The 26,077-nt window shown below is 45.2% G+C and overlaps 3 protein-coding genes across 3 annotated transcripts in view; 2 read left to right on the plus strand and 1 right to left on the minus strand.

The window, feature by feature from the left end:
* Scgn (secretagogin, EF-hand calcium binding protein) overlaps nt 1-2,941 on the plus strand; it is a 39,861-nt gene extending 36,920 nt beyond the window's left edge. Inside the window, exon 11 of the mRNA XM_028881849.2 lies at nt 2,380-2,941. Coding sequence (XP_028737682.1) covers nt 2,380-2,508 — 129 coding nt within the window. The 3' untranslated portion in view covers nt 2,509-2,941. The remainder of the gene's footprint in view (nt 1-2,379) is intronic.
* A 13,175-nt stretch (nt 2,942-16,116) lies between these two features.
* Nucleotides 16,117-18,058, minus strand: LOC114701690 (histone H2A type 4). The gene has a single exon (XM_037205878.1). The coding sequence runs from the start codon at nt 18,041-18,043 to the stop codon at nt 17,651-17,653; it is 393 nt and encodes a 130-aa protein (XP_037061773.1). The 5' UTR covers nt 18,044-18,058; the 3' UTR covers nt 16,117-17,650.
* Nucleotides 18,059-18,338: 280 nt separating this feature from the next.
* Nucleotides 18,339-18,783, plus strand: LOC114701680 (histone H2B type 1-A). Its single transcript, XM_028881825.2, has one exon. It carries the CDS (start codon nt 18,354-18,356, stop codon nt 18,735-18,737), a length of 384 nt encoding a protein of 127 aa, XP_028737658.1. The 5' UTR covers nt 18,339-18,353; the 3' UTR covers nt 18,738-18,783.
* The last annotated feature ends 7,294 nt before the right edge of the window (nt 18,784-26,077 follow it).

Here is a 26,077-nt window from a genome sequence, read left to right on the forward strand (position 1 = left end):
CATGCCAAAGGCATGCGAGAAAGCCTCGAAGACAGGATGGCTGTGTCCAAGGGCAAATGACTCAACATAGATTTAAAGTGCTTGCTTCCTTTTCTCATTTTAAATTATCTCTGCATATAAAAAAAATGAAGAGATAGAGAGATAGCTCAGCAATTAAGAACAATTTTTGTTCTTGCAGAAGACCAGAATGTGATTTCCAGCATTCACATTGGGTGGCTCACAACCATCCAATCACTTGTAACTCTAGCTCCAGGGGATCTGATACTCTCTTTTGTCCTCCTTGGGCACTACACGTGCCCATACACACACACACACACACACACACACACACACACACACACACACACACACACACCATCCTTAAATGTTTTTACAATTATCAAAAATAAACCAAAACTTAGAGAAGCCAAGGAGAACATAGGCTAAGAGTTCAAGTTCTAGGCTGACTACCTAGTGTTCCAGGCACAGGTTCCCCACTAGATGGCAAGGTGATCATGGGTGCCGTTTAGCATCTACAGACCCATTTTCTCTCCTGCTTGTCTTTAGTTTCCCTTGCCACAGTGGAGATTGAAGGCTAGACCTCACCCATGCTAGGCAAGCACTTTGCCACTGAGCTAAAGTCCAAGCCTGTTTTCATTTCTACTTGGAAACAGAGTCTCACTACGTTGGCTAGGCTGACCTTGAGCTCCATGTATAGTCCAGGCCTCTGGTGTTCATAACACGTACAGGGCCCTAGCACAGAGATGTGGGCATGCTGGCTGATGGGATGGACACTGGCTCCATTCTTTCAGGAGAGTTGGAATGCAGAAGGGATGGGGTATGATGAAAACCTGAAGATGACATTGAGTGACAGGGTCACTCACAAATCCACAGACAGGAGGAAAAAGCACTGGCTATGAGCATGCATGGGAGTCAGGGGGTCAGTCCTGAAATACCCCAATTCCCAAGACTCATGGGAGGCAGATCAGTAGTTTTCACTAAGTTGCCCTGGGCCTAGTCTCAGGTGGTCCTTTGAGGCAGATGAGAGAGAAGGTTTACTTTTAAAATGAACGCTTACAATACGGTGCTGGGATGCCTGTTGAGTCAGCTTTCTGACTCCAAGACACCTGCATGATGGTGGCCTGTTGGACGGTCTCTGGGCTGTAGTTTACTCACCTGTAATTAAGGATGAAACTCCATTACCTCCTATGTTTGATCTGAAGATCTGAGATTATGTTTGCAGAGCCCCTAGGCCAGGAATCTAAGCACTCCTGTGTCACTGACTTGCTATTAAGACAGTCTTAAAGATGGAGGCCCCATGGCTTCTGTGTTTCGCCCTCAGTGATCCAGATATTTTTAAGTAGCAATATGCAGCTTTCCTAACTCATAGTGACACGCCTAGCATTAAAAGCATAACTTACACGGTGCAGTGGAATTTCTCTTACAGCCCCCTCCTTCTTCCTGTTTCCCCAATTCTCCTCTCTCTTTGTCCCGCCTATACTTCCTGTCTGGGCACTGGCCATCAGTGTTTTATTTATATAGAGTGATATCCACAGCACTGCCCTTTTTCTCTTCACTCAAGTAATCAAGAAGAACGGACATCAGATTCACTGATTCTCCTCTCTTTGGATATCAGTTCTGCAGTTTTGATCCATCCCCCTGCCCCAGCTTTCTCTAGAGCTGTGTGAGGTGGAGCCAGAGCTCGGTCAGCCAGGAGACCTGGCATAAAAACTTCAGCTCTCTCCCCTGGGAAGAAGGCTGAATTCTCCTGAGCCTCTTCCCTAGTCTGGGCAAAGGCGGCCACTATTTCCCTCCGGGGCAGCTGTGAGGATGGGGTGACAGGTGTGACAGGAGTCTCTCTGGCACCATGGTGTGTGGAAACTTGGAATGCTTCCCTGCATGCAGGTCGAACTGTCCCTCCTTAGTCTGGAAGCATGCCTGGAATACAGCCTCAGGTGCTACTTTGCTATCTATCATGGACACTGGATTTTCCTTGTGTATGAACCCTCTGTAAACCAGAGGCACTAAACATCCCACGGACAATAATAAAACATGTCTTCTCCCATCGGCATACGCATCAAAGACTCCTGTCACAGTTCTCTGCTTTGGGGCAAAATGCCTTCAAGCCAATTGCTTATAAGGCAGGCTTTTCTGAAACAACTGTGGGATGTGATATGGAAATAAGACATCAGAAATGTTTATTTACCTTTCCTAAAGGTGCAGGCTAAGAAATCAGGCCACGGCCAGCAGACATTAGGGACCTTGGGTGGGATAAAAAGGCAGTTGCTGTGCTGGGCTCCTCATGGCCCATCATCTGCCCTACCCCCAAGTTCTCAATGCTTAGGGGACTCAGGGAGTTTGACACTGGCCTTCTGAATGACTATGTCCTCTTGTCCTCAGCCCAGCATCAGCGGTGTGGATCTTGATAAGTTCCGGGAGATTCTGCTTCGCCATTGTGATGTGAACAAGGATGGAAAGATCCAGAAGTCTGAGCTGGCACTGTGTCTGGGGCTGAAAATGAACCCCTGATCTCCGACTGCTTTGCACTCTGCTTATGTGTCTGTGCTCTTGCCATGAGAAGTGTGTTTGTGCTTTGCTCTCGGGGGCCCGGTCAGCAAACCTTCTCACTGATGGAGTGGTACTCTTGGGCAGAGGGAGGGACCCTAGGGTGCTGCTTCCAGAGGCAGCCATGACCCCCCCATGAGAAGCCCCCATGCAGCTTCTTCTGTCTTCTCTCCTTGACCTTGGCCTGTCTCCTCTAGAGCCTCAGTTTACCTGCTGGTCTTGCTCTGCTTAACTGTCCCCTTCACCTGGTGGATAGGGGTAGCCTAAGCTACCACCTCCTGTCTGTCCTTGCGTTTTCTGCTCAGAGTGTCACCTGTGCCCTGCTGTCACCTCTGCAAACATGTCCACATGCAGAAATAACTCTGTAGTCAAGAATAAAGATGTGTGTGAGTTATAAGCTTTGTAATGTCTTGATGGTTTGGTAGGAGCCTTAGCCGGGGCTGAGGGGGATCATCCTGAAGCAGCTATTAGCTGCAGGGTGCTAGCAGTGGCCCCAAATAATTTTTTAATTGGATGGGAGCAGAGCATCCTGGGTCAGGTTTCGTTGTTTTGTTTATTTCTTTGAGATAGTGTTTTGCTGTGTAGCTCAGGCTAGCCTACATCTTGCTCTACAGCACAGACTGGACTCTAACGTCCATCTGTAGCGTAAAAGGGCCAGCCAAAGAAACTCATCCTGGCCCTGAAACCAGAGCCAGTAAAAGAAACACACCCTGACCCTGAACCTAGAGCCAGTGAAAGAAACACTTTAGTCTTGAACTCGGAACCTAAGAAACACACCCTGACCCTGAAACCAGAGCCAAATAAACACACTTCTGCCCTAGAACCAGAGCCAGTAAAAGAAATATGCCCCTGCCCTGAAACTAGAGCCAGAAGGCTAAAAAGGACCAGTGAAAGAAACACAGTTTGACCCTAAAACCAGAGCCAAATCTTCCCTGACCAACAAAACCAACCAATCCTTGAGCAGGAAAATTGACCAATCCCTGAGCAGAAAACCAAACAATCCCTGAGCATGGATTCTAGTACCCTGACCCTGAACCCGGAGCCAGTGAAAGAAACACACCCTTACCCTGAGACCCAAGCCAGTGAAAGAAATGTTTCAGCTCTGAACTCAGAACCTAAGAAATTCACTTTGACCCAGAAACCAGAGCCAAAGAAACACACGTTGGCCCTAGAACCAGAGCCAGTGAAAGAAATATGCCCTGGCCCTTAAACTAGAGCCAAAAGGCTAAAAAGGACCAGTGAAAGAAACACAGTTTGGCCCTGAAACCAGAGCCAATTCTATCCTGATTAACCAACAAAATCAACCAATCCCTGAGCAGGAAAACTGACCAATCCCTGAGCAGGAAACCAACCAATCCCTGAGCAGGAAAATTAACCAATCCCTGAGCAGAAAATCTTCTCCCTGAAAAAACTCTGCCCCTAAGAAGCCCTAAGTAAGTCTCTCTGCCTGTTCGGTTATGCGCTGCTCTCCAGCCTGGCAGGGGAAGCCACTCTCCTGGACTCCTCCTTCCCAAATAAATTCTCTCTCTCTCTCTCTCTCTCTCTCTCTCTCTCTCTCTCTCTCTCTCTCTCTCTCTCTCTCTCTCTCTCTCTCTCTCTCTCTCTCCTCTCTCTCTCTCTCTCTCTCCTCCCCTCCCCTCCCCTCCCCTCCCCTCTCTCTCTCTCTCTCTCTCTCTCTCTCCTCTCCTCTCCCCCTCCTCTCCCCCTCCTCTCCCCCTCCTCTCCTCCTCCTCCTCTCCTCCCCTCCCCTCCCTTCCCCTCCCCTGTCTCTCTCTCTCTCTCTCTCTCCCCCTCTCTCCCCCCTCTCCCCTCCCTCCTCCCCCTCCTCCTCCCCCCTCCCCCCCTCTCTTTCTTTTTGATTTTTCGAGACAGGGTTTCTCTGTAGCGCTCTGCTGGGAAGCCCCCTAAAGCTGGAGCTTTTGCTCCGCTGTAATGGCTCTGTAGGAGAGGAGCAGGATTGTTACATCCCGTGGGGAGACTGTGCCCCTCTGTACCCCAGCTTCAGCTATAGCCCGACTTCCCAACAAGTCAGGATGCCTTTCCCTCCAGAGCTGTAACACTCACGCTGCCCTCCTGCCTGTTTCCTGAGGAGTACTGGACTTTCAGACATGCAGTGACCATCTTGGTTTTGTTTTTGGTCTATTACTTTGCTTTCTGTTGCTTGATAAACACCATGATCGAAAGGAACTTGGGTGGGAAGGGTTTATTGGGCTTATATGTCCCAATCACACATCTTGATCACACTCCATCCACGAGGAAAGCCAGAGCAGGAACTTAAGCAGGGCAGGAGCCAGTAGGCAGGAACTGAGGCAGAAACCGTGGAGGAATGCTGTTGACTGGCTTGCTTTCCCGGCTCGCGTTGAGATACCTTTCTTTTACTTTACAGGACAACTTGCCCAGATACGGCACCGCCCACAGTGGGCTGAGCCCTCCCATATTAATTATTGAAAATGCCCCACAGACTTGCCTACAACCCAATTTGATGGAGGCATTTTCTCAAACAAGGTTCCCTCTTCCTAGATGACCCTACTTTGGGTCAAGCTGACAATAAAAAAAACCAAAACAAAACAAAACAAAATTTTTTTTACTGGTACAAGGGGATCTTCAAGAAATCCAGATAAAATGTATCTGTGGTTACACAAACGTCTTGTCCTCTTCCAATAATATCTTCCAGAAAATTTGGGACCCTCGGGATTTTATACTCCAGTGCCTTTCATGGGCACCTCTGGATACGCCCAGCCCAGTGTGATGGTTCATCTCAGTTGTTTTGATGAGATCTAGAATCATCTGAAAGACAAGCCTCTGGGTATGCTTGTGAGGCGTTATCTTGGTCGGGTTGCCTGAGGCGGGAAGATGCACCCACAGAGGGCGGCAGCCTTCCCTGACTGGGGTCCTGGGGTACATGGGAAGTGCACAGCATGCACATTCCTCTGCTTCATGACTGTGGATACGGTGAACTATGCCCTTGAACTTGAGTTAAAATAAATCCTTGCTCTTGTCAAAGTATTTCATTTTATCACAGTGACTGGAAGAGTAGCCGAGACACCCTTTTAACACTGCTCTGATGGCTCCCTTTCTCTCTTACCCGCGCACACTCATGGCTCCGTGCAGAGCATCAAATGTCGTCATCAGTGAACACAGTAGTCTGTAAGCTGGCAGAGCTGCCAGCCTCAACACTGCAAATATGTGCTGTGGAGGAGAGTGGCCGTTGTTTCCCTTTGATTTTTTAATCATGAATATCACTGATTAGAATCAATCACTTCTAATATTAGTGACCATTCCCCTAAAGAAACTTTAAAGCTGGAAGGTTCTTCTGTGAACTGAAGTGCTTCCTGGGCCGAAACATATGCTCAAGTCAGTAGGATAGTCCCCCTGGAAGGAAGGGACACAGTCTATAGAGGCTCCTGGGCTAGTGGAGCTGTGGACCCCAAAGAACGAAAATTCCCTTTGCAATCCAGGTTGTGGACAGGAAAGGTTGAAGCTCTGGCGCAAAGAGGGGCTCGCTCCAGAGACTCGGCGTGCTGCTGACAATTTAACGTAGGCAGATTTCCTTAGTTTCATCCTTTTTCTATAAAATTATAACACTGGAACAGAAAAACTGGAGAGGAACTGAAAATAGTTTTCCCTTCATTTTGGCCGAACTGTAAACAAATTGTTTGTCAATTTCTTATTCCTAATTAATTTTAAGAGGTGGTAGGCTTATGAATGTAAGTGCCTCCAAAGGTAGGCTATTGGGTCAAATGAATGCATTCAGTATTTTAAAAGCTCTTGGCTATTTCCAGCCAAGAATGTAATGGAAAGCAAAACATGTAATAGGAAGCAAAACAAAACAAAAACAATATAAATGGGAAGAAAAATGTCTGATCTTGGAAGTAGGAGCCCTGGTTAAATTCTGAGCCCACTATACACCAGTTTTATAATAATGGTATCTATATCTCATTCATGTATACTCATGTAAAATCTTTTAAGGTCAATTCATTTTTTTTTTAAAACAGAAACAGGCTGGGTGTGGTGATGGTTCAGCTGATATGCATTTGCTGCACAAGCACAGGCCCCAAGTTCAGATCTCCAGCACTGTAAAAGCCAGTCAAAGAGGTGTGCCCTCCTATAATCCCTTTGCTGGGGAGGTAGAGATGTGATATTTAGGGGCTGCTGGCCAGCCAACCTAGCTTAATGGATGAGCTCCAGGTACAGTGAGAAACCCTGCCTCAGAAAATAAGGTGGAGTGGATAGAGGAAGAAATCTGACACTGCTCTCCACGTGCACCTGTACCCACAAGTGCACACACGCAGAAAGAGTAAGTCACCATGGTTAGTGGGAAGGTTGTATTATTTGCCAGGCTAATGTGTGAGTATTTCATAAATATAACGCTCTACACAAACACTGGGTGGGACAGAGGCAGTGAAAAGGAGAGTGGCTTTGATCTACTACTGTCTTGCTCTCTTGCTCCATCCCAGCTTCAAAAAACCTCGGTTGCTCTCCCCTGCCATTTCCAGAAGCTCCTCACTGGGAAACATTCTTCTTGGCTGAGGCCTGACTTTATATGTTTGTGGTCAGCTCAGAATTCATTCTTGTGTTTAACTCATTTATCTTTGAGGCACATTTCTTATTCCAAGGCTTAAAAGAGTAGTGAATCTTTCCAGCTTCTCCTTGAGACCTGCATTTTGCACTAGAAATCTGGGATACAGGATGCACATGCATCCAAGCATGTCAAAGAAAAAAATCAGAGGGCAAAAAGACTCAAATATTATCAACACAGTTCATCACACCATTATCAGTGTCAAAGTTGTCTTTGTCATTGTCGTCATCATCATCATCATCATCATCATCACCTTAGACTTTACTTCACTTCTCTTTTAGGCTGGTTCTTATTCCCAAATTAGAAAGAGTAGTAAGTTTTCCAGATTTCTCATGACACTTGCATTTAAAGGAATCCAGGGACAGCTGGAACATGCTCTTGTGTAGAAACTGTAGAAAAAGGCTGTCCATCATGTTGAAGAACTGCATTCTCAGCAAAGGAAGGGCTGTGCTGAAGGTGCTGTTATTATTTCTGTTTTATAAACTAGAACATCTGGGATGAAGACAGTAAGCAGACATCTAAGGTCTCCTACCTAGGAAGTAACCCAGCTCACCTCTGGGTTTTGATGCAGGGCTCAAGTGGCTTTGACGAAATGGCTTAAACATTCTTTGCTTTCATTGAGGAGGTAATTGTGGTATTTTTTTTTAAACACTAGTAACTTCCAGCTAGGACAGGGACTATCATGGAGCAGGTTGACATACTCCAGAGGCAAAGGCTGAGGACCACAAGGAACCACTTCTAGAATAAAAAACACTTGAGTCAGGGTTGGTAATGCAGGAATGCAATCCCAGACACTCAGAATACTGAGGTAGAGGGATTGCAAGTTCAAGGCCTGCCTGGGCTATGAAACAAGTTTAAGGTCAATCTTAGAAACTCAAGGACACTGTGTCTCAAAATAAAAATTAAAGACAGGGCTGAAGATATAGCACAGTGGTAGAATATTTGCCTAGCATATGTTGAAGCCCTGAGTTCCACACCATAAAAAGAGCACAGACCACCAACTAACTAAGCAAACAGGAAAATCTTAATGCAATATTTAAGTAAGTCACAATGTACAAAAACCTAGCATGGAAAGCATACCAACAGGTCAACTAAAAACAGCACCAGTGTTCTTCATTTTTGTTTCAGGCTCCATGAGGTGGGTTTGCCTTTGGTGACAAGTGCTTATTGTGAATTTCAGTTCTAGGAGACAACTTTGCATTTCCCAAGTTCTTCCTTTTCAAAAAATATTTGTATTTATCATTTAATGTGTGTGTGTGTGCACATGTGTGTGAGTGTGTGAGAGAGAGACACACACAGACACACACACAGACACACACACAGAGCGAGAGAGAGAGAGAGAGAGAGAGAGAGAGAGAGAGAGAGAGAGAGATTGTGCACATGAGTAAAGTACCCACAGAGGTCAGAAGAGGGCATCAGATTCTCTGGATGTTAAAGGCTGGCACCTGATGTGGGTGCTGAGAATGAAATTCCTTTGGTGGAGTAGTATGTGCTCTTAAACACAGAGCCATCTCTTCAGCTCCCTCTACTTTACTTGTTAATCAGCAAATTATTAATTTTGCAGACTCCGTTGGCCCATTGCCTTGATCTACATAAATCTTCCAGAATTTCCTGTTTCAAAAGCTTAAGAATTTAGTCTTCAGAGAAGATGCAGAAGGGAGAGGAAATGTGGGAGAGGAGAAAGCAGTGGATCTTGGAGGACAAGGAGGGCAAGCTGAGCTCCTCTCTTCCAAGTAGAACAAAGGAGATAGACCTGACTTGAGTTAACAGAGTAAGCTCTCTGGACCCCAAAGCACTGGAATTTTTGCTAGCTTCATGAAAGAACACTACTGAAACAGCACAGTCTTAGAGAGGAATCTTGGATGTTTGCTGTGAGATGGTCTGTTTGTCAAATGCTCTGATTGGTCAATAAATAAAACACTGATTGGCCAGTGGCCAGGCAGGAAGTATAGGCAGGACTAACAGAGAGGAGAAAAGAAAGAACAGGAAGGCGGAAGGAGACACTGCCAGCCGCCGCCATGACAAGCAGAATGTGAAGATGCTAGTAAGCCATGAGCCACGTGGCAAGGTATAGATTTATAGAAACGGGTTAACTTAAGATATAAGAACAGTTAGCAAGAAGCCTGCCACAGCCATACAGTTTGTAAGCAATATAAGTCTCTGTGTTTACTTGGTTGGGTCTGAGTGGCTGTAGGACTGGCGGGTGATAGAGATTTGTCCTGACTGTGGGCAAGGCAGGAAAACTCTAGTTACAGATGTTTCCCATTCTCATGAAGATTCACTATGTTCTAAGTATGATGAAGAAAAAGCAGAAATCCAGATGACTCAAACATCATCATCACCATCATTATCATCTCACCATCACCACAATCCGCAGCAACATCATTTTCAACATTATCACCATTGGCGACAGTAGCATTGGCATCATCATCATAATCAGCACCATCAACATCAGTACCATCATTAGCATCAGCAGCAACAGGAGTATCTTCAGCATCAGCACTACCACCACCACCACCTACATTAGCATCATCACCATAATCATTAGTAGCAGTACCATCAGGAGCAGCAGCAGCAACAGCATTTCCAACATCAGCAGCGGCACTACCACCACCACCATTATTAGCATCATTGCTATTAGCACCAGTAGCATCATTACCGTCAGCAGCATCATTAACATCAACATTAGCATCCTTAACATCAACAGCAGTAGCAGTATCACCACCATACTCATTATCACCATCATCGGCATTATCTATTAAAATGCAACCCCATTTTAACCAAGACACTGAAGAGTCATTTTTCTTCTCTAGGTTGTGGAGTACAAATGGTAGAACAATTGAGCGACAGAATGTTGAACGAAAGGTGGGGGAATCAGTTGTGTGCAAATCCTCGCTTAGTAACGCTGTGTCATTTACAAATCTGTGCCACTCTGAGTCAGCACTGCTTACTTCACACACGATTATAGTAATCCTAGAGCAAATGTTAGCACTGTAATGATGTTGCTTTGCGGAGCGATCATCTGAGAGCCATCCTCAGCTGCAACATCAGGACCACAGCGTCTGTGTGGCTCCAAATTACTCCAGGGATAGAAAAGGCAGCATTTGCTCCATCATCAAAGAGGGCAGCCTGCAATTAGGTTGTGCATACTGTCATCAGGGGGGCTGGCAGGCCCACTTCACACGCTGGAGGGCTGAGGATGACCTTTAACAGATGTGGAGTCGCACCACAAGAGCCCTTGAGACAGGAGCGGATAATGAATCACGTTTTGGAGGCAGCTGATTCATGTTTTTGTCTCTGCTTCATAAGCACTGTGGGGAGGGAGGGCTTCCAAATGTCATTGTTCAGATCTCTTGAAGGAGTCAAAAGATCCAGATTCATTTGCATTTGGTGACCCCAGAGGTCAATTGAATCCAAATCACTAGTCCCGTGACCATTTTCTGAAATTTAAATTTTTAAATATTTTTTTTTGACGCAAGATTTTTGTCTCATTCTTTATCTGGATACACAGACTGATCCCACCTAATCCAGGAGTGGGTAGCCTCAGGAGAGAGAGGGGGGCTCACCTACAGGTCAGGCTACTTGTTATAATTAGCTGAGTGTCTTCCTCTCCCACCCTCCCTCCTGCCCCTGCCAGCAAGCTAAAGAACAAACTTGCTTTATGGAAGCCTGGCCTTTGATTATTGCCATGTCTAAATTCAGAGGACTCTTAAGTGGTTCTCGACTGGATACAGATTTTATCTCTTGCATATTTACCACCCACTGTAAGAATGTTTGTGAGATTCAGGGAACGGTCAGTTTTAGCCCAGGCTTTTCTTAAATGGGTCTGCCGCTCCCTCAAGATTGCTTGAGAACATTTGTGCGCACCTTACTCCTCATTCTCCTTTTCATACCAAATGCTGTGACCTTTAAGCAAAATGGGGAAGCCATCTATTCCAGAAGGCTAGTCTTACTATCAAGACACAAGAGATTGAAACTGAGACAGCTGTTATATGGAACTGAATGAACCGAACCAAAAATCACAGGGTCCAGATCCTGGTTTTGCAGGGAACCTTCTGGAGAGCTGTATTTATTCCATTACTTTGCCATATTCAAGTGCCGCAAACTGAGAGACTTAAACACCAAAATGTATGGATCTATGACTGTGAGGACTGCAGTCTAGGAGGGACCATTGCCAGACTGGTACCCTGCAGGTGACAAGGGCAATCATTCCAGGTGCCTCTCCTGGCCTTTTATGGTTTGCTCGTAATCTTTGGTGTTCTATGCCTTGTAGAAGAATCACCGGTTTCTGCTTTCATCTCCACATGGCTTTCCTCCTGGGTGTATGGTGGTCTGCTGGTCAGCATGCCTTCATCTTATGTATCACATCTGCACTGATCCTACTTCCAAATAAATTTACAGTCTGAGGTACAAGACAACAGGACTTCAGTACATGAATTTTTAAAATCAATTAATTTCGTGTGGAACGCATGTAGAAATTAGAGGGGAAAAAAAAACCCAATGGGTTCCATGGTTTAAACTCAGGTTGTGAGCCTTGGCAGCAAGTACCTTTACATACTGGGCCATTCCACGTGCCCTCAACATACGAACTTTGTGGGGCCACAATCAGCCAATCAGAGTCCTTGGGAAAGTCCTTCATAGTTTCCTTACATGGAGATTGGGACAGGAATAACTACTCTGCGTTCTTCTCTTCCATGTTCTCTCTCTCTCTCTCTCTCTCTCTCTCTCTCTCTCTCTCTTTCTCCCTCTCTCTCTCCCTCTCTTTCTCTCTCTCTCTCTCTCTCTCTCTCTCTCTCACACACACACACACACACACACATACACACACACACACACACACACACACACACACACACGAGTATATGTGTATTTGGGGGAAAGAGAGAGTTTAAGTCTATGGATTTGCTATGAATATACTGGCCCACGATAAATCCAAAATTTTAAAAGGACGTAAACCCTGTCCTTGTCTTCAGGGAACTTGCTTAGTCTCTACAATGCCATTTCTTGTTAAAACTTGGAGAAAATGTCATTCTGTGGGCTCACAAAAGCTGAATGACCCTAAGTGACACAACCTGAGCGTGACAAGAGTCTCTGCTGGAAAGCACAAGTACTGTCCTCAAGGTGGCCAGTTCAGTCTATTCATTTACTTCTTTATTGCAGCCTGGGAATCCAACCCAAGGCTCGGAGCGCTAGGCAAGAGCTGCACCACTGAGCTATGCTCGTCTCCAGTCCTGTGTGTTTATGGCTTTACTTCAAGCACTCTCTGGGAGCACCTTGTAAGAACATCATTGGTTTGGGGAGATACCTGCACTCAATTGCCCAGATACACTTAACGCTACTAGAGTGTGGGTCATTTACACACTCCTTTCAGATCTTGAGAGCTCAGGAGTGTGCAGGCATGACACACAGGACATTGTTTTCCTCATGTGGTCGTCTAGGATGTGTGGGGGCCTCCAGGATCCCACCAGGCAGGTGTAACTACAGCTGGTCAGTGGCCTTCTGTGGGAACGCAGCAGAAATGTTGTCAGGTGTGTGGGGAGAAGCTGGGGTGCATCTCCCTTTCTGGACACCACCCACCACAGCCCTGTCTCCCAGGCAACTGTATCTGTGTTTCTAACCAGTTTCTTCAAATGTCTCAATGCTCAGCAGGCTCTTCTTGTACAGTGCTAGTTCCACAGAGCTGAGGCCCACTGAAATTTTGAAATTCCCGGGTGTGTTCCTCCCAAAGGGATGGATGATAATCTGAAAGATTTCCTTCTAGAAACAATCAAGGAGATGACTCAGCTTGAACTTGGGGGGTTTTGTGACCCCAAAGCAGTTTCAGGCGAAAGGCAAGGGGGCGGGGGTAGAATCTGAAGGTCAATTTCCTGCCCAGGCCTTCTTGCCGGAAGGAGTGGTTTGAGTTTGCTCTGCATCCTGTTCCTGTTCTGCATCCTGCTCCGTCAGTGTTACTGAACTTGAGAGAAAGGGGTGGGGGGAGAGAGAGAGGAGGGAAGAGTGGGAGAGAGAGAGGGGGGGATAGGGGAGGTAGAGAGACAGTGAGAGAGAGACAGAGAGAGGCAGACACAGAGAAAGAGACAGAGACAGAGAGACACAGAGACAGACAGACACTAGGGGCCTGCGTGTGCAACCCTCTGCCCAGCCCTGGAGCTTTCCCTTGGTGGAAAGGGCTCCACACCATGGATGCAGTTCTAGAAGAAGACAGCCTAAGAAAAAGGTTACTTTTGTCTCAAACCAGGATGGGCTTGGACAGGGCTGCTGCACTCTCAAGGCATGGCCTTAGTCAGGTCCAAAGAAAACTCAGGGCAAATAGCTGGCCGTGTTCTGTCTACTGGTCATGTTTAGTCTACTGATCTCTCTTCTTGCTCTGAGCTCTTCCAGATGCCTCGTATCTACAATAAAATTCTTCTCCTCACCCATATATTGACCCAGCCATGTTCTCATTTCATTCAGCCTTTATCTCATCAGAAAGAGTAAATCATGACAAGCAAGCCCTGGCAGCAATCTGTCTTAGGCTGCCCTGCTGTGGGATGTCCTTCTGTATGCTGTGAACGTGTGTTGCGCTCCTTGGTTGATAATGAATCTGTTTGGCCAATGGCAAGGCAAGATAAGGTTAAGCAGTACAATCAAACTGAGAACAGAGATGAAGAAGGGTGGCATTGGGGCAGATGCCAGCCAGCCTGGGAGGAAGCAAGACATGTAGAAAATTAGGTAACAAGCCACGAACCATGTGGCAAAGCATAGATGAGAAATATGGGTTAATTTAAGTGTAAGAACTAGTTAGTAATAAGCCTGAGCTACTTGCCAATTATTTATAATTAATATAAGCCTTTGTGTGATTCTTTGGAAGTGGCTGTGGAATGGGGTGGGACAGAGAAACTCCAGTTATACTGCCCTGACACTGATAGGAGCTGAGCCATCTAGAACTGGACCCCCAGCGAGGTGTGCCATCTTTTACAGAGACTCAGCCTCATGAAAATAACGTACTGTGAAAATCGTTCCTCTGCCAGAGTGAGATGTCTGCCTAGCCACCCAGTTATGAGCTCCACACAGGAGCCACACCTGAGAAGACCTAACTACTTACCTTTTAGCACTTTCCTCCCCTCCTGCCATGTGATCTTTCCAGGAGAATGCCTGCCAAAACATTTGCACTGCGTTTCAATAAATCCTCTCTTGGTATGTCGGTTTTCAGCTCTCCTAAATTCTCTTACACATCCAGCAGGACGGCCACACCCAGGTGTGCTGGTTAGATTTTGTCACCGTGACACAAACTAGAGTCACCTGGACGAAGAGGGGACGTCAGTTGAGGACTAGCTTCATATTGGCATGTTTGCCGAGGACATTGTCTTGGTTAATGACTAACGATTAATGTGGGAGGGTCCAGCCCATCGTGGGCTGTGTCACCCTGGGCAGGTGGTCCTGAGCAAGCTATGGAGAGCAGGCCAGTAAGCTGTGATCCTCATGGTTTCTTCTTCAAGTTCCTGCCTTGAGTTCCTGCTTTGGCTTCACTCAGTGGCAGACTATAAATAAACCCTTTTCTTCCCCCAAGTTCCTTTTGGTCAGTGTTTAATCAGAGCATCAGAGAATCAGGTAGCACATAGGGCCTCCCGTCTTCACCCCTTACACCCATCGTCCCAACACATGCATTTGCCTTTCAGATGTTTGGAGGTGACCAAGAGCAGCTGAACCAGGAAAGGAGAAGCAAATCAAGATTCCCAGGCTAGGTCCTGGGAAGCCACCAGCCACATTCTGGTCACCAAGCCTTTGTCAGCGGCAAAAAGGAAGCAGCCTTTGAATTTGCTTCAGCTGTTTGGACTGTGGGATGAAGCAGTCTAGAGAAGAGAAAACAGGCAAATAGTGATGAGAAGTTAGCTTTTGGGTGTGGTGACCCATGCCTGTAATCCCTGCATTGGGGCAGGTGACGCAGGAGGATTGCTGTGAGTTTAAAGCATGGCTATATAGTGAGTTCCAGGCCAGTCTGAACTACACAAGGAACCCCAGTTTTGAAAAACAGAAACAGAAAGAAGAGAAAGAATAAAGGAAAGAGAGAGGGAGAGCACACTACCCTGGAACCGAGTGAAAGGTTTTCATACCTGATATTGGGGTTCTCCGCTAACACAGTAAATTGGATCAGGCTAAATCAAACAGAATTAAAGTCCAGGCTTTAATCTGAGCAAAGCATTCTTGAGTGGTCCAGGGGAAGAGGAGAAATCATGAGAGGAGACCACAAGGCAAGTCTATGGGCCTGGTCTTAAATACCCTGGAGGAATGGTCTTTGAGACACTCCAGGGGAGGAACCACTGCTTGGTGGGATTTCTCAGGGGCGGGGTCTGGAGAAGGGGGGCCAGGTGGGGGCTTCCACCTAAACACTGAGCACAATGTAAATAGTAATATTTGCCAATAAAAAGTCAGAGAGCCACTAAATGCAAAGAGTTTTGATGTTTCCTTGGCGTTTTCTAAAATTACCACACACACACACACACACACACACACACACACACACACACACACACAGTTGTCAATGGTGAGAAGACAGAGGCACAGTTCCACACTGCTGCCCTCACCAACTGTTAGGGACCTTGACTCAGAGAGAACTGGGTGTGGTAGTTTGAATTTAATGTCCCCATAGTCCCAGACATTTGATTCTTTGGTGCTCTGTTGGTGATGCTGCTTGGGAAGCTTAGGGGGTGGGGCCTTGATGGAGGAAGTGTGTCACCAGAGATGGGCCTGGAGAAGTTAGAAGATGCCATTTCTAGCTTGCGTTCAGCTTTGTGCTAGTGGTTCAAGATGGGAGCTCTTTGCTTGCTCTTCCAGCTGCACGCCTGCTGCTTCCTCGTTGTGATGGGCTCCTTATCCCCCTGGAACCATAATCCAAATAAACCCTTCCTTCTATAAATTGCCGTGGGTATGATGTTTTACTACAACAATAGAAAAATAACTAAGTCACTGAGGTTCATGGCATTGAGACTGAAAAGGATTTCACAATGAGCTGATTTAGAATAAAAGAGTTAAACTTTTTAGATTTATGTTTATCATTTTTGATTTGTGTGAGCCCACATTGTAACATTTCTGAGGCAGCATAAAGATACAGAGAACAGAGACTAGGGTCTGACCTTCAGCAAACAAGTCGGTGTTTGTTAGCACGCACAGTGAGGGGCAGCCTCTCTCGGGAGGAAACTGAGGGGTCTGCCAGGGGGAGAAACGTGGCTCCAATCCTTTATAGGGGTGAGATGAGGGGTTTGCAAATGAGGAAATTGTTGCAGCCATAGGGGACTATGTGCAATTTCATACTCTCTCTTTTCTTGAATTGTATGCTTCAAGCAAGACAGATTATTTTGGGAGACAAGCTATCTGCAAATTTTCCTTCTGGGATGACCAATAATGACTGATCAAGGTCATCTGTAATCTCACAGGAATCTTGTTTAGCTGCTGAGGCACTCTATCACACAGGAGTGTGGATGCCCACAGAGGTGGGAGGTGTCGATCTATTCAGCCAATGGTATTGGGGTGACTAGACCTATGGCATAGTCTTGTCTGGGTACGTGACCAGATAAGAACTGAGGAGGAGGGTCAAGCTATCTCTCTGGGATGTGGGAGGCTTCCTGACACCACAGTTCAGTCCCCATCCTTCCCTGGTGGACAGAGGTATACGAGAGCACTTACAAGGAAATGAGACGCCACATAGAACCTCTACACACTGAACAGGTCAGCGGATGAGGATGTGACAAGCCTTACTGTGTATCCCAGTTTCTTTCGTTTTACAAAATGAACAAACCAGATGGCTCTATTTCCCAGTCAAAAGTTTAAAAATGCCCATTCCTGGATTTAAAAAAATTATGACAATTGGGCTGGACAGGTGACACAGCTGTGAAAAGCATTTGCTGCTCTTGTAGAGGATCTGAGTTTGGTTTCTAGTACTTTCATGGCGGCCCCCAATGGCCAGTCGCTCCAGTAAGGGATCGAACCCCACACCTGGCCTCTAGCTACTCAATGTTCATAGTGACATAGCACACGTGCAAATACTTTGATAGGCTGTGTCTCCTGACGTTAAAACTGAGAGGGCTAATTCACAGCATTCCAAATGTCTCACTTCTTTGACCAACATTCTAGCTCACTTTGTGATGACTTTTTATCCGTAATGGCAGTTTTCTAAGACGCTTTTGTAAAGTTGTAGAACCTGGTCATTCTCAACTACTTTTAGGTAGGAGGGTGCTGAATTAGTGGCCTGCTTCTAATTCAGTGGCTGTTTTACTCCATAACTCACTGCAATATTATTATATCCACAGGTCCTGTAACTTTCCCAAGGAAGGTCCTACACACTGTCATGAGTTAATAAAACATAACCACTGGTTCAAATTACATGTCGAGTTGTTTTCCGTAATGTAAAAATCTGAAATTTTGACTGCCCAGGATTATACCTGTTCAAGAGGAAAACATCACTCGTGTACAGCCTTTTCAGAAAATGAAGGTGGCTCTGAAAAGAGCCGTTTGTTTCAAACTATTGAGCACAGTCCCTTGTTCTGGGAGTCACTTGCTCTGGGCCTTGTGGTGGCTCTCGGTCTTCTTGGGCAGCAGCACCGCCTGGATGTTGGGCAGGACGCCGCCCTGCGCGATGGTGACGCGGCCCAGCAGCTTGTTGAGCTCCTCGTCGTTGCGGATGGCCAGCTGCAGGTGGCGCGGGATGATGCGCGTCTTCTTGTTGTCGCGGGCCGCGTTGCCAGCCAGCTCCAGGATCTCGGCCGTCAGGTACTCCAGCACGGCCGCCAGGTACACTGGTGTGCCAGCCCCGATGCGCTCGGCATAGTTCCCTTGGCGAAGGAGCCTATGGACACGACCCACGGGGAACTGCAGGCCGGCCCTGAAAGAACGGGACTTCGCCTTGGCGCGAGCCTTCCCGCCCTGCTTTGCACGTCCAGACATCGTCTTCCAAAAGCCTTAAGACGAGCGTAAGCAAAAGAGCGCTTCCAGGCCTATTTATACTCTGATGGAAGGTCATAATTGCCACCTGATTGGCTGGTTGATAATGGGCTAGCCAATCAGGAAGCACTACTTGAATTCCCCTTATTTGCATGCGCCGAGCCCTTATTACCCAATCAGATAACGTATGCTCACACGTCATTTGAGGTCCACACCTATAAATACCACTCTTCTCAGTTTAAAAATAGACCGTGTGCTTAGTTGCAGTTGGAACTCCTTTGAGCCGTTGGGGGTGTGAAAGGTTACTTTCACGATGCCGGAGGTGTCAGCAAAGGGCACTACCATTTCCAAGAAAGGCTTCAAGAAAGCGGTCACGAAGACTCAGAAGAAGGAGGGTCGGAAACGGAAGAGATGCCGCAAGGAGAGCTACTCCATCTACATCTATAAAGTGCTGAAGCAGGTGCACCCAGACACGGGCATCTCCTCCAAGGCCATGAGCATCATGAATTCCTTTGTGACAGACATCTTCGAGCGCATCGCGGGCGAGGCGTCGCGCCTGGCGCACTACAACAAGCGCTCGACCATCACGTCCCGGGAGATCCAGACGGCCGTGCGCCTGCTGCTGCCCGGGGAGCTGGCCAAGCACGCCGTGTCCGAGGGCACCAAGGCCGTCACCAAGTACACCAGCTCCAAGTGAGCGGCGGAGCTCACCGCAACCCAAAGGCTCTTTTCAGAGCCACCCACCTCTTTGGGCAAGAGAGCTGTGCTTAGTTGCTGGTTCTAGTGCTGCACTTGGCGTTATGGACGCTTGACTAAGTAGAGCCTGGCCCAGGCTGCAGTTAAGGGACTTTGACTTGACATCGGAACAGTTTCTCAAGTGTGGTTTGGTTTTCAGGGAGGACCACATAATCCCAAAGCCGTTCGAAGCCCGAGGGCTTCCTGGCCTACTGTCTTCGGTCCAGTGAGGGTTCTAGGATTTAGTTTTGCAGGGAAAACCCACGGTAGGTAGGAGCTGTCTTGTAGACACAAGTGCTTCCTAGTGGAATGTGTTACACGGAGTCAACTGAGCAACAGCAATAACGGAATTCCGTGCTCCTGCCAATATGGCCGCCTCGACCTATGCCTTGGTTGGCCTGTACCATCTCTAGCCAGAGTCTAGCTGCCCCGGTTTTCAGATCCTTGCCAATTTTGTGACCACTGTTAACGCACACTCCCAATTACCCAGCGATAGTGAGGACTGTTCAGGGAAAAAGCCAGAAAAGGCTCCTGGCTTCAAACCAAACTTGACATAGTTTTTACGTCATGTATAGTCTGGCTGCAGTAATAGAGAATGTTAGCTGACTAGGCTGGGGTAATGCTGAACGGGACCAGCAAGGGCAGAAAGGTTCAATTGGGAAGAGTCCTGCTCCGCTGCCCAGATCCCATCTTTACAGTAGTAGTCTGTACATCACAGTCTTACACTTACAGTTTCCGCTAGTATATCTGAAAGTAGTGATTGTCTTACTGCCTTCCATAGCTTCCCCAGACAGTCCTCCGTTGGGCACTTCGTTACTGCTCTATTGTTTTGAAGAGACATACGACCAAGACAACTCTGTAACAGGAAGGAAGCACGAACTGGTAGCTTACTTAGTTTTAGAGGGTTAGTCCAAGATCATCATGGCAGGAAGCAGACATTGTGCTGGAGCAGTAGCTGAGATCTTTACATCCTGATCTGAAGACAGGAGACAGAGAGATAGAGATAGATAGAGATAGAGATAGATAGATAGATAGAGAGAGAGAGAGAGAGAGAGAGAGAGAGAGAGAGAGAGAGAGAGAGAGAGAGAGAGCCTGGGCTATACTTTTGAAGCCTCAAAAATCTATCCCGAGTAAGGCCACACCTCCTCCAACTTCTTCTCAAACAGTTCCACTCCCTGGTGACTAAACATTTAAATATATGAGCCTATGAGGCCATTCTCATTTAAACGACCACAGGGACCAAGTGTTCAAACACATGAGCAAATGGGAAACATCTCACACTCAAACCATTACAAGGGTCCACTCCACAATGCAGATGACCTCATTTCAACATTCTTAAAACTACATCCTCAAACATCGTCTCTAAGCATGGCCATACTTAAAGGGCAAGGCATAAGCATTCTGTCTGTAAACAGTTTAATCCATGGCACTTCACATCTTAAACCTGACCCTTAGCCTTCAGCCTCACATAAAAAATGTCAGAGCACATGAATCAGGAGTATTTTACATAAATTACAGATAGTGTGTGGCCTTCTTTGGTCTTATAAATTAACCTGCCCCAAAATTTCTATGCCATTTCCTTCATTAAAAAATGATTGAGACAATTTTCTCCTTTGTGTTTACTTCACTCCAGAAACCCTGTGTTACTGGGGACTTCCTTTATCACGTGCAATCACTCACACATTCACAGTTACACACCCTGTTCACTCATTGAGCAAATGTTATGAGACTAGGGAAAGGAACACAGTTTTTATAAAGAACTTTTTGGAAAGGAAAATAAGGGGAACAACTAAGTGGAGGTGTGTCTGACCCAATCCCACAGTACAGGCCAATGATACCAGTGTGCAATGTCCATGCAATGTAGACATGTAAAATGGATGGCCCCTCTGGTCCTGTTCCTTCAGGGAGAGCAGGTTTCTATTGCTGTGAGAAAAATCTTACCAACAACAACTTGAGGAGAAAAGTGCTTATTTCATCTTATAGTGGTAGTTCATCATGAAGAGAATTCAGGGCAGGAATTCAAGGCAGGAACCTGCAGGCAGGAACTGAAGCCGAGATCATGGAGGAATGCTGGGAAATGGCATGCTCAGCTTTTTCTTATACAACCCAGAACCACCAGCCCAGGGTGGCACAGTACTCTGGGCCCTCCCACATCAATCCCACACTAATCAAGAACACACCCCACAGACTTGCCTACACAAACCAATCTGATGGAGGCATTCTCAAAGGTAGGTCCTCTTCCCAAATAACTGTGTCAAGTTGACAAAACCAACCAGAACAAATGGTATGTCTCCACAGTACTGTTCAGTGATTGGAAAAAAAAAAGGAACAATTGCTACACCTAACAAGATGGTGAATTTCAAGCTATGCTTCCAAGTGAAAGAACAAGCCTGAAAAATCTGCCAGTGTTTCAGAGGCAGACACAACAGATATTTGCTGCCTCCAAGTGTTTCATTGTGGCAGCTGGGATCCCTGATTACAGACAACACATACTTCTATATACGTGGATCTTCAGACGCCATCTGTTATCTCTTTGGTCTCACAGCTAAGCACTCAGGCGCTCCCCTCAAAGACACTTCACTGTGCACAAAAGTACAAGGGTTTTCCCCCTGAATTAAAAAATGAATTTAAAAATTATGTGTGTATGTATAGTTATGTGGATATGTGCATGTGTGTGTATGTACAGTATGTGCATGTGTATGTATGTACATGTGTGTGTATGTACAATATGTGTGTATGCAAGTGTGTGTGTGGTGGTATTGTGTTCCCCAAAATATTGTGTACCCTAATAAACTTATCTGGGGTCAGAGAACAGAAAAGCCACTAGATAGTTAAGATAGGCAGTGGTAGCACACGCCTTTAATCCTAGCATTCCAGAGGCAGAAATCCATGTGTTCAAGGATACAGCCAAGCATGGTGACTCACGCCTTTAATCCCGGGGAGTGATGGTAGAAAGCAGAAAGGTATATAAGGCATGAGGACCAGAAACTAGCAGCATTTGGCTGGTTAAGCTTTCATGCTTTCGAGCAGCACAGTTCAGCTGAGACCCATTCTGGATGAGGATTCAGAGGCTTCCAGTCTGAGGAAACAGGATCAACTGAGAAGTTGGCCAGGTGAGGTAGCTGTGGCTTGTTCTGTCTCTCTGATCTTCCAGTGTTCACCCCAATACTTGGCCTCAGGTTTGATTTTATTTATAAGACCTTTAAGATTCATGCAACATGTGTGTGTGTATAGTTATGTGGATATGTGCATGTGTGTACGTACAGTATGTGTATATGTGCATGTGTATGTATGTACATGTGTATGCATGTACAATATGTGTGTATGTGCATGTGTGTGTATGTACAGTATGTGGGTATGTGCATGGGTGTGTATGTACCATATGTAGGTATGTGCATGGGTGTGTGTATGTATGTGAAGAAAGTTCAGGTGATGAAGAGTGACTCTTTCACTCAGAATCCTCTAACTGAAATATGAGATAACCTATATCCTCTCCCATTAGTACTGAAGAACACAAAGTATCCTGTCATAAATGTGAGCCAAGCACAAGTTATGAAGGAATGCAAACTCAATTAGTGGACAAACTGTTGGTTTCCAACACAAATGATTTGAAGCAAGATCTTTACATTCCACTTTAATCTGCTTTGTTAGGAGACCCAAATGAATGCACAGCATCTTCTCAGAATCCTGGTGCTGCAGCCTGGGCTCAGTAGCTTCAAGGGTGCTGACCTACAGGGTCTAAGTTCCCCTATATGTTGCCAAGAGAGAAAAAAATCTTCCTCTCTGGTCCCATGGCAGGCTTCACCCCAAACCTGCAGCTCTGGGACCTTCTGCCCTTTGTCTCTGGTGATGCTAATTACTGAGAGAGGCCTGGAAAATGTCAAGCCCCACCCCTCACATGGACAATCTAACCTGACTTACCTGGGATCTGATTTTTCCCTAAAATATATGACAAAGTTCAGCTGGATATTTAGAGATACAGTCGGATCAATTAGGAAGCAATTTTGCCTGGTGGGCTTGTCACATCAAGCGTCACTGCTATCATCCATTTTGTTATCCAATCCATGAAGTCCAGACATACCATCAAAGTTAAAAGTATGCTGATATGGGTGGGATGTCTTTCTGTATGCTATAAATATGTGTTGCTCCCATTGGCTAATAAATAAAGCTGCTTTGGCCTATGGTAAGGCAGGATCAGAGCCAGGCAGGAAATTCAAGCAGAGATACAGGGAGAAGAAGGGCAGAGTCAGGGCAGGTGCCATCCAGCCAACCAAGAAGCAAGATGCCCACACACTGGTGACGCCACAGCCACATGGCAATACATAGATTAACAGAAATGGGTTAATTTAAGTTGTAAGAGCTGGTTAGCAATAAGCCTGAGCAATAGTCCAAACATTTATATATCATATTAAGCCTCAGAATGGTTATTTACAAGGGTCAGCGGGACAGGGTGGGATTAAAAAAAAAGCCCTGTTTACAAATGGCGCCCAACGTGAAGCTCATACATCCACATAAAACCTGAAAAAGCTTTAAAAAGGTTCTAATGCACAGAAACGGAGCCACACTGGGCTTCCTAATCGCTCATGCCAGCTGAGGTGCCCATGAAATGGAGCGGGCTGCCAACCGCCAGGAGTCAAGCCACATGGTGGGCTTCCTCAGTCTCTCACAGGGGACACAAAACAGAGAGGCTTCTCTCAGTTGAGGCCTGTGGGCTTAAGCTATCAGTGCAAGCTCTAGCAGCGAGCTTAAGGTAGGTTAAGGTTTTTTCTCCTAAAGACAAAGGGTTAAAGCTACACAGTAAAAACAGATTCAGACAAAAGGGGTCAGGATATGTTTAAAAGATGTGCTTAGGCTTGAGAGAGAAAAGAGAAAAAAAAATATATATATATAGCCTTAAATTAAAATAATAAAATAAAATCCTTAAAAAGGGGAATAAAATAAAATAAAGAAAATGAGCCACCTGAGGATGGAAAACGGACAAAAAAATCTGGATTTTATATATAATAATAATATAAATATATAAATATATATTGTCTTTAAGATTTTTAACTGCTATGAGATGTTTGACTATGAATATTGCTGGGTTAATCCAACTTATATATTTAAAAAATGTTTTAACTTTAAAATTTAAGTCAAAAGATATTACTTTTGGAAAGAGGTTCTGTTTTTATTTCCACAGGAAACTAAAGATTATGGATTCACTCAAATTTAAAAATGATCAGATTTGACTGAGAAAAAAACCCCTGAAATTCTGTCTAAAGACATGAATAAATAAACCTAAAAAAAACTATAAGATACATGACTTATACTTTACCTGCTCAGACATAAAACAAAAAATTATCTTTAACTGACTTATACACAATGAACACTTTATATTTATATTAATACATACATACATAAACACACACATATATAACCCTTAAAATTTATATATTTTCAGAACAAGGTGACCAGACGCCGATAAAAATAATCCAGGTGATCCAACATCAAAAACAGCTTCAAGGCTGCTGGCTGAGATGATCTATCCTCACAGACTACTCCAGTCAGGATTTGAGCAGAATCCTAAATTTTCTCAGGGTCCCCCAAAGATTACCAATGCCCCCAGTCAGCAGGAAATAATCTAAAAAACTATGCCCACATTCCCAAAAATAGTTCATGTAACTCATTTAAAAATATAATGTATAATTAAAAATACAAATTAATAGTCATCTATAATAATCAAACTTATAGTCATATTAATCAGGTTTTCTAGATATACAGAGATATATTTCAAATAAATAAGTAATGTTCAAACACTTTAAAGACCTACAAAATATGGCATTTCATATGTTTTAATATTTTGAACTTTTCATGGCAATGAGACACATGTGCTCCTGGCAACACCAATTTATTTCACAAAAGGATGATGGACATCAAAGAAACTTCATAGGAGTTTACTTTCATTATGGCAAAAATTAGCCATGTGGGCAAGAAACTTCTCTTGCCTGGACTGCTTGACAGTATGTTGTATAAACATGCAGGACCCACAGGAAAGTGACTGTTGAACTTTGTCAAAACAAGGTGGAATGGTCCTTCAGGGTTCCTGCTTCACAGAAGAAACTGCCAGACATTCTACAGGACACAGAAAAACAAAACAAAACAAAACAAAACGGATGAACTTTACCAAAATAGATGAAACAATCCTTCAAATTTCCTGTTTCACTAAAATGTCTGTCAGATACTCTAGGCCTATAGGCTGATGATGGATGCCCCAACATTGCAGAGAAACTTTGGGTGACTGTCCAGGCAACCAGATGTCTCTGCCATCTCTAGAATTTTGGAAGTTGCTTACAATATACTTCCTGTTTATTCAGATAATATATCTTTCTGAGGAGGTTTTTGATGAAATTGAAGACTAAATAATTATAATTTTCCTTAATTACAATAAAAGGTAAATTAGGTATGAAAACTTTAGACTCACAAAATAGGATAGATGATAGAATATTTTCTTTAATTCTGCCAAATACAAATAGACTAGATATTGTAACTATAATTCTTGCTTGATAACTTTTATTACATATAATTTTACTATGTTAAAATGAAAACTTTCCTTTTTGGTTAGATAGAAAGGGGAAAATAATGTGGAAGGTCTTTATGTATGTTATAAATATATGTTGCTTCCACTGGTTAATAAATAAAGCTGATTTGGTCTATGGCAAAGCAGACTAAGAACCAAGTGAGAAATCAAAGCAGAGATACAGGGAGAAGAAGGGTGGAGTCAGGGGAAGATGCCATCCGGCTGCCCAAGGAGCAAGATGCCAACAGACAGGTAATGCCATGACCACATGGCAATACATAGATGAATAGAAATGGGTTAATTCAACTTATAAGAGCTAATTAATAATAAGCCTGAACAATGGATCATTATAAATAATATTATGTCTCTGAATGATTATTTTCAAGGGGCAGCGGGACAGGGCGGGACAAAAAAGCCCCCATTTACAGTATGCACCCCTTCAGAGCATGGGGTGGCTCACGAAAGAGCCTTTGAGTTGTGAACCTGATGTGGCCATCGGCCATTTTTATTAGACCACTGTGTAGCTGTGGATGGCGTTCTCATTCTTGGACATGGGCTAAGCACAAGGCCATGTCTAGCTCCCCCACCACTGCAGGCAGATGCTTGTTGAAACGTGCCAGGCACAATGCCATGTGCTGTGCCATGCAAAGCAGAGTTGTCGCTGGCCAGAGCTTGGTATCTCGATAAGGCCCCTTTCAGTGAGACGTAGACTATGACTGGCCGCCCCAGCCTCGCTGAGCGCCAGC

Source organism: Peromyscus leucopus, chromosome 5, assembly GCF_004664715.2.
Source record: "Peromyscus leucopus breed LL Stock chromosome 5, UCI_PerLeu_2.1, whole genome shotgun sequence".
Classification (NCBI taxonomy): domain Eukaryota; kingdom Metazoa; phylum Chordata; class Mammalia; order Rodentia; family Cricetidae; genus Peromyscus; species Peromyscus leucopus.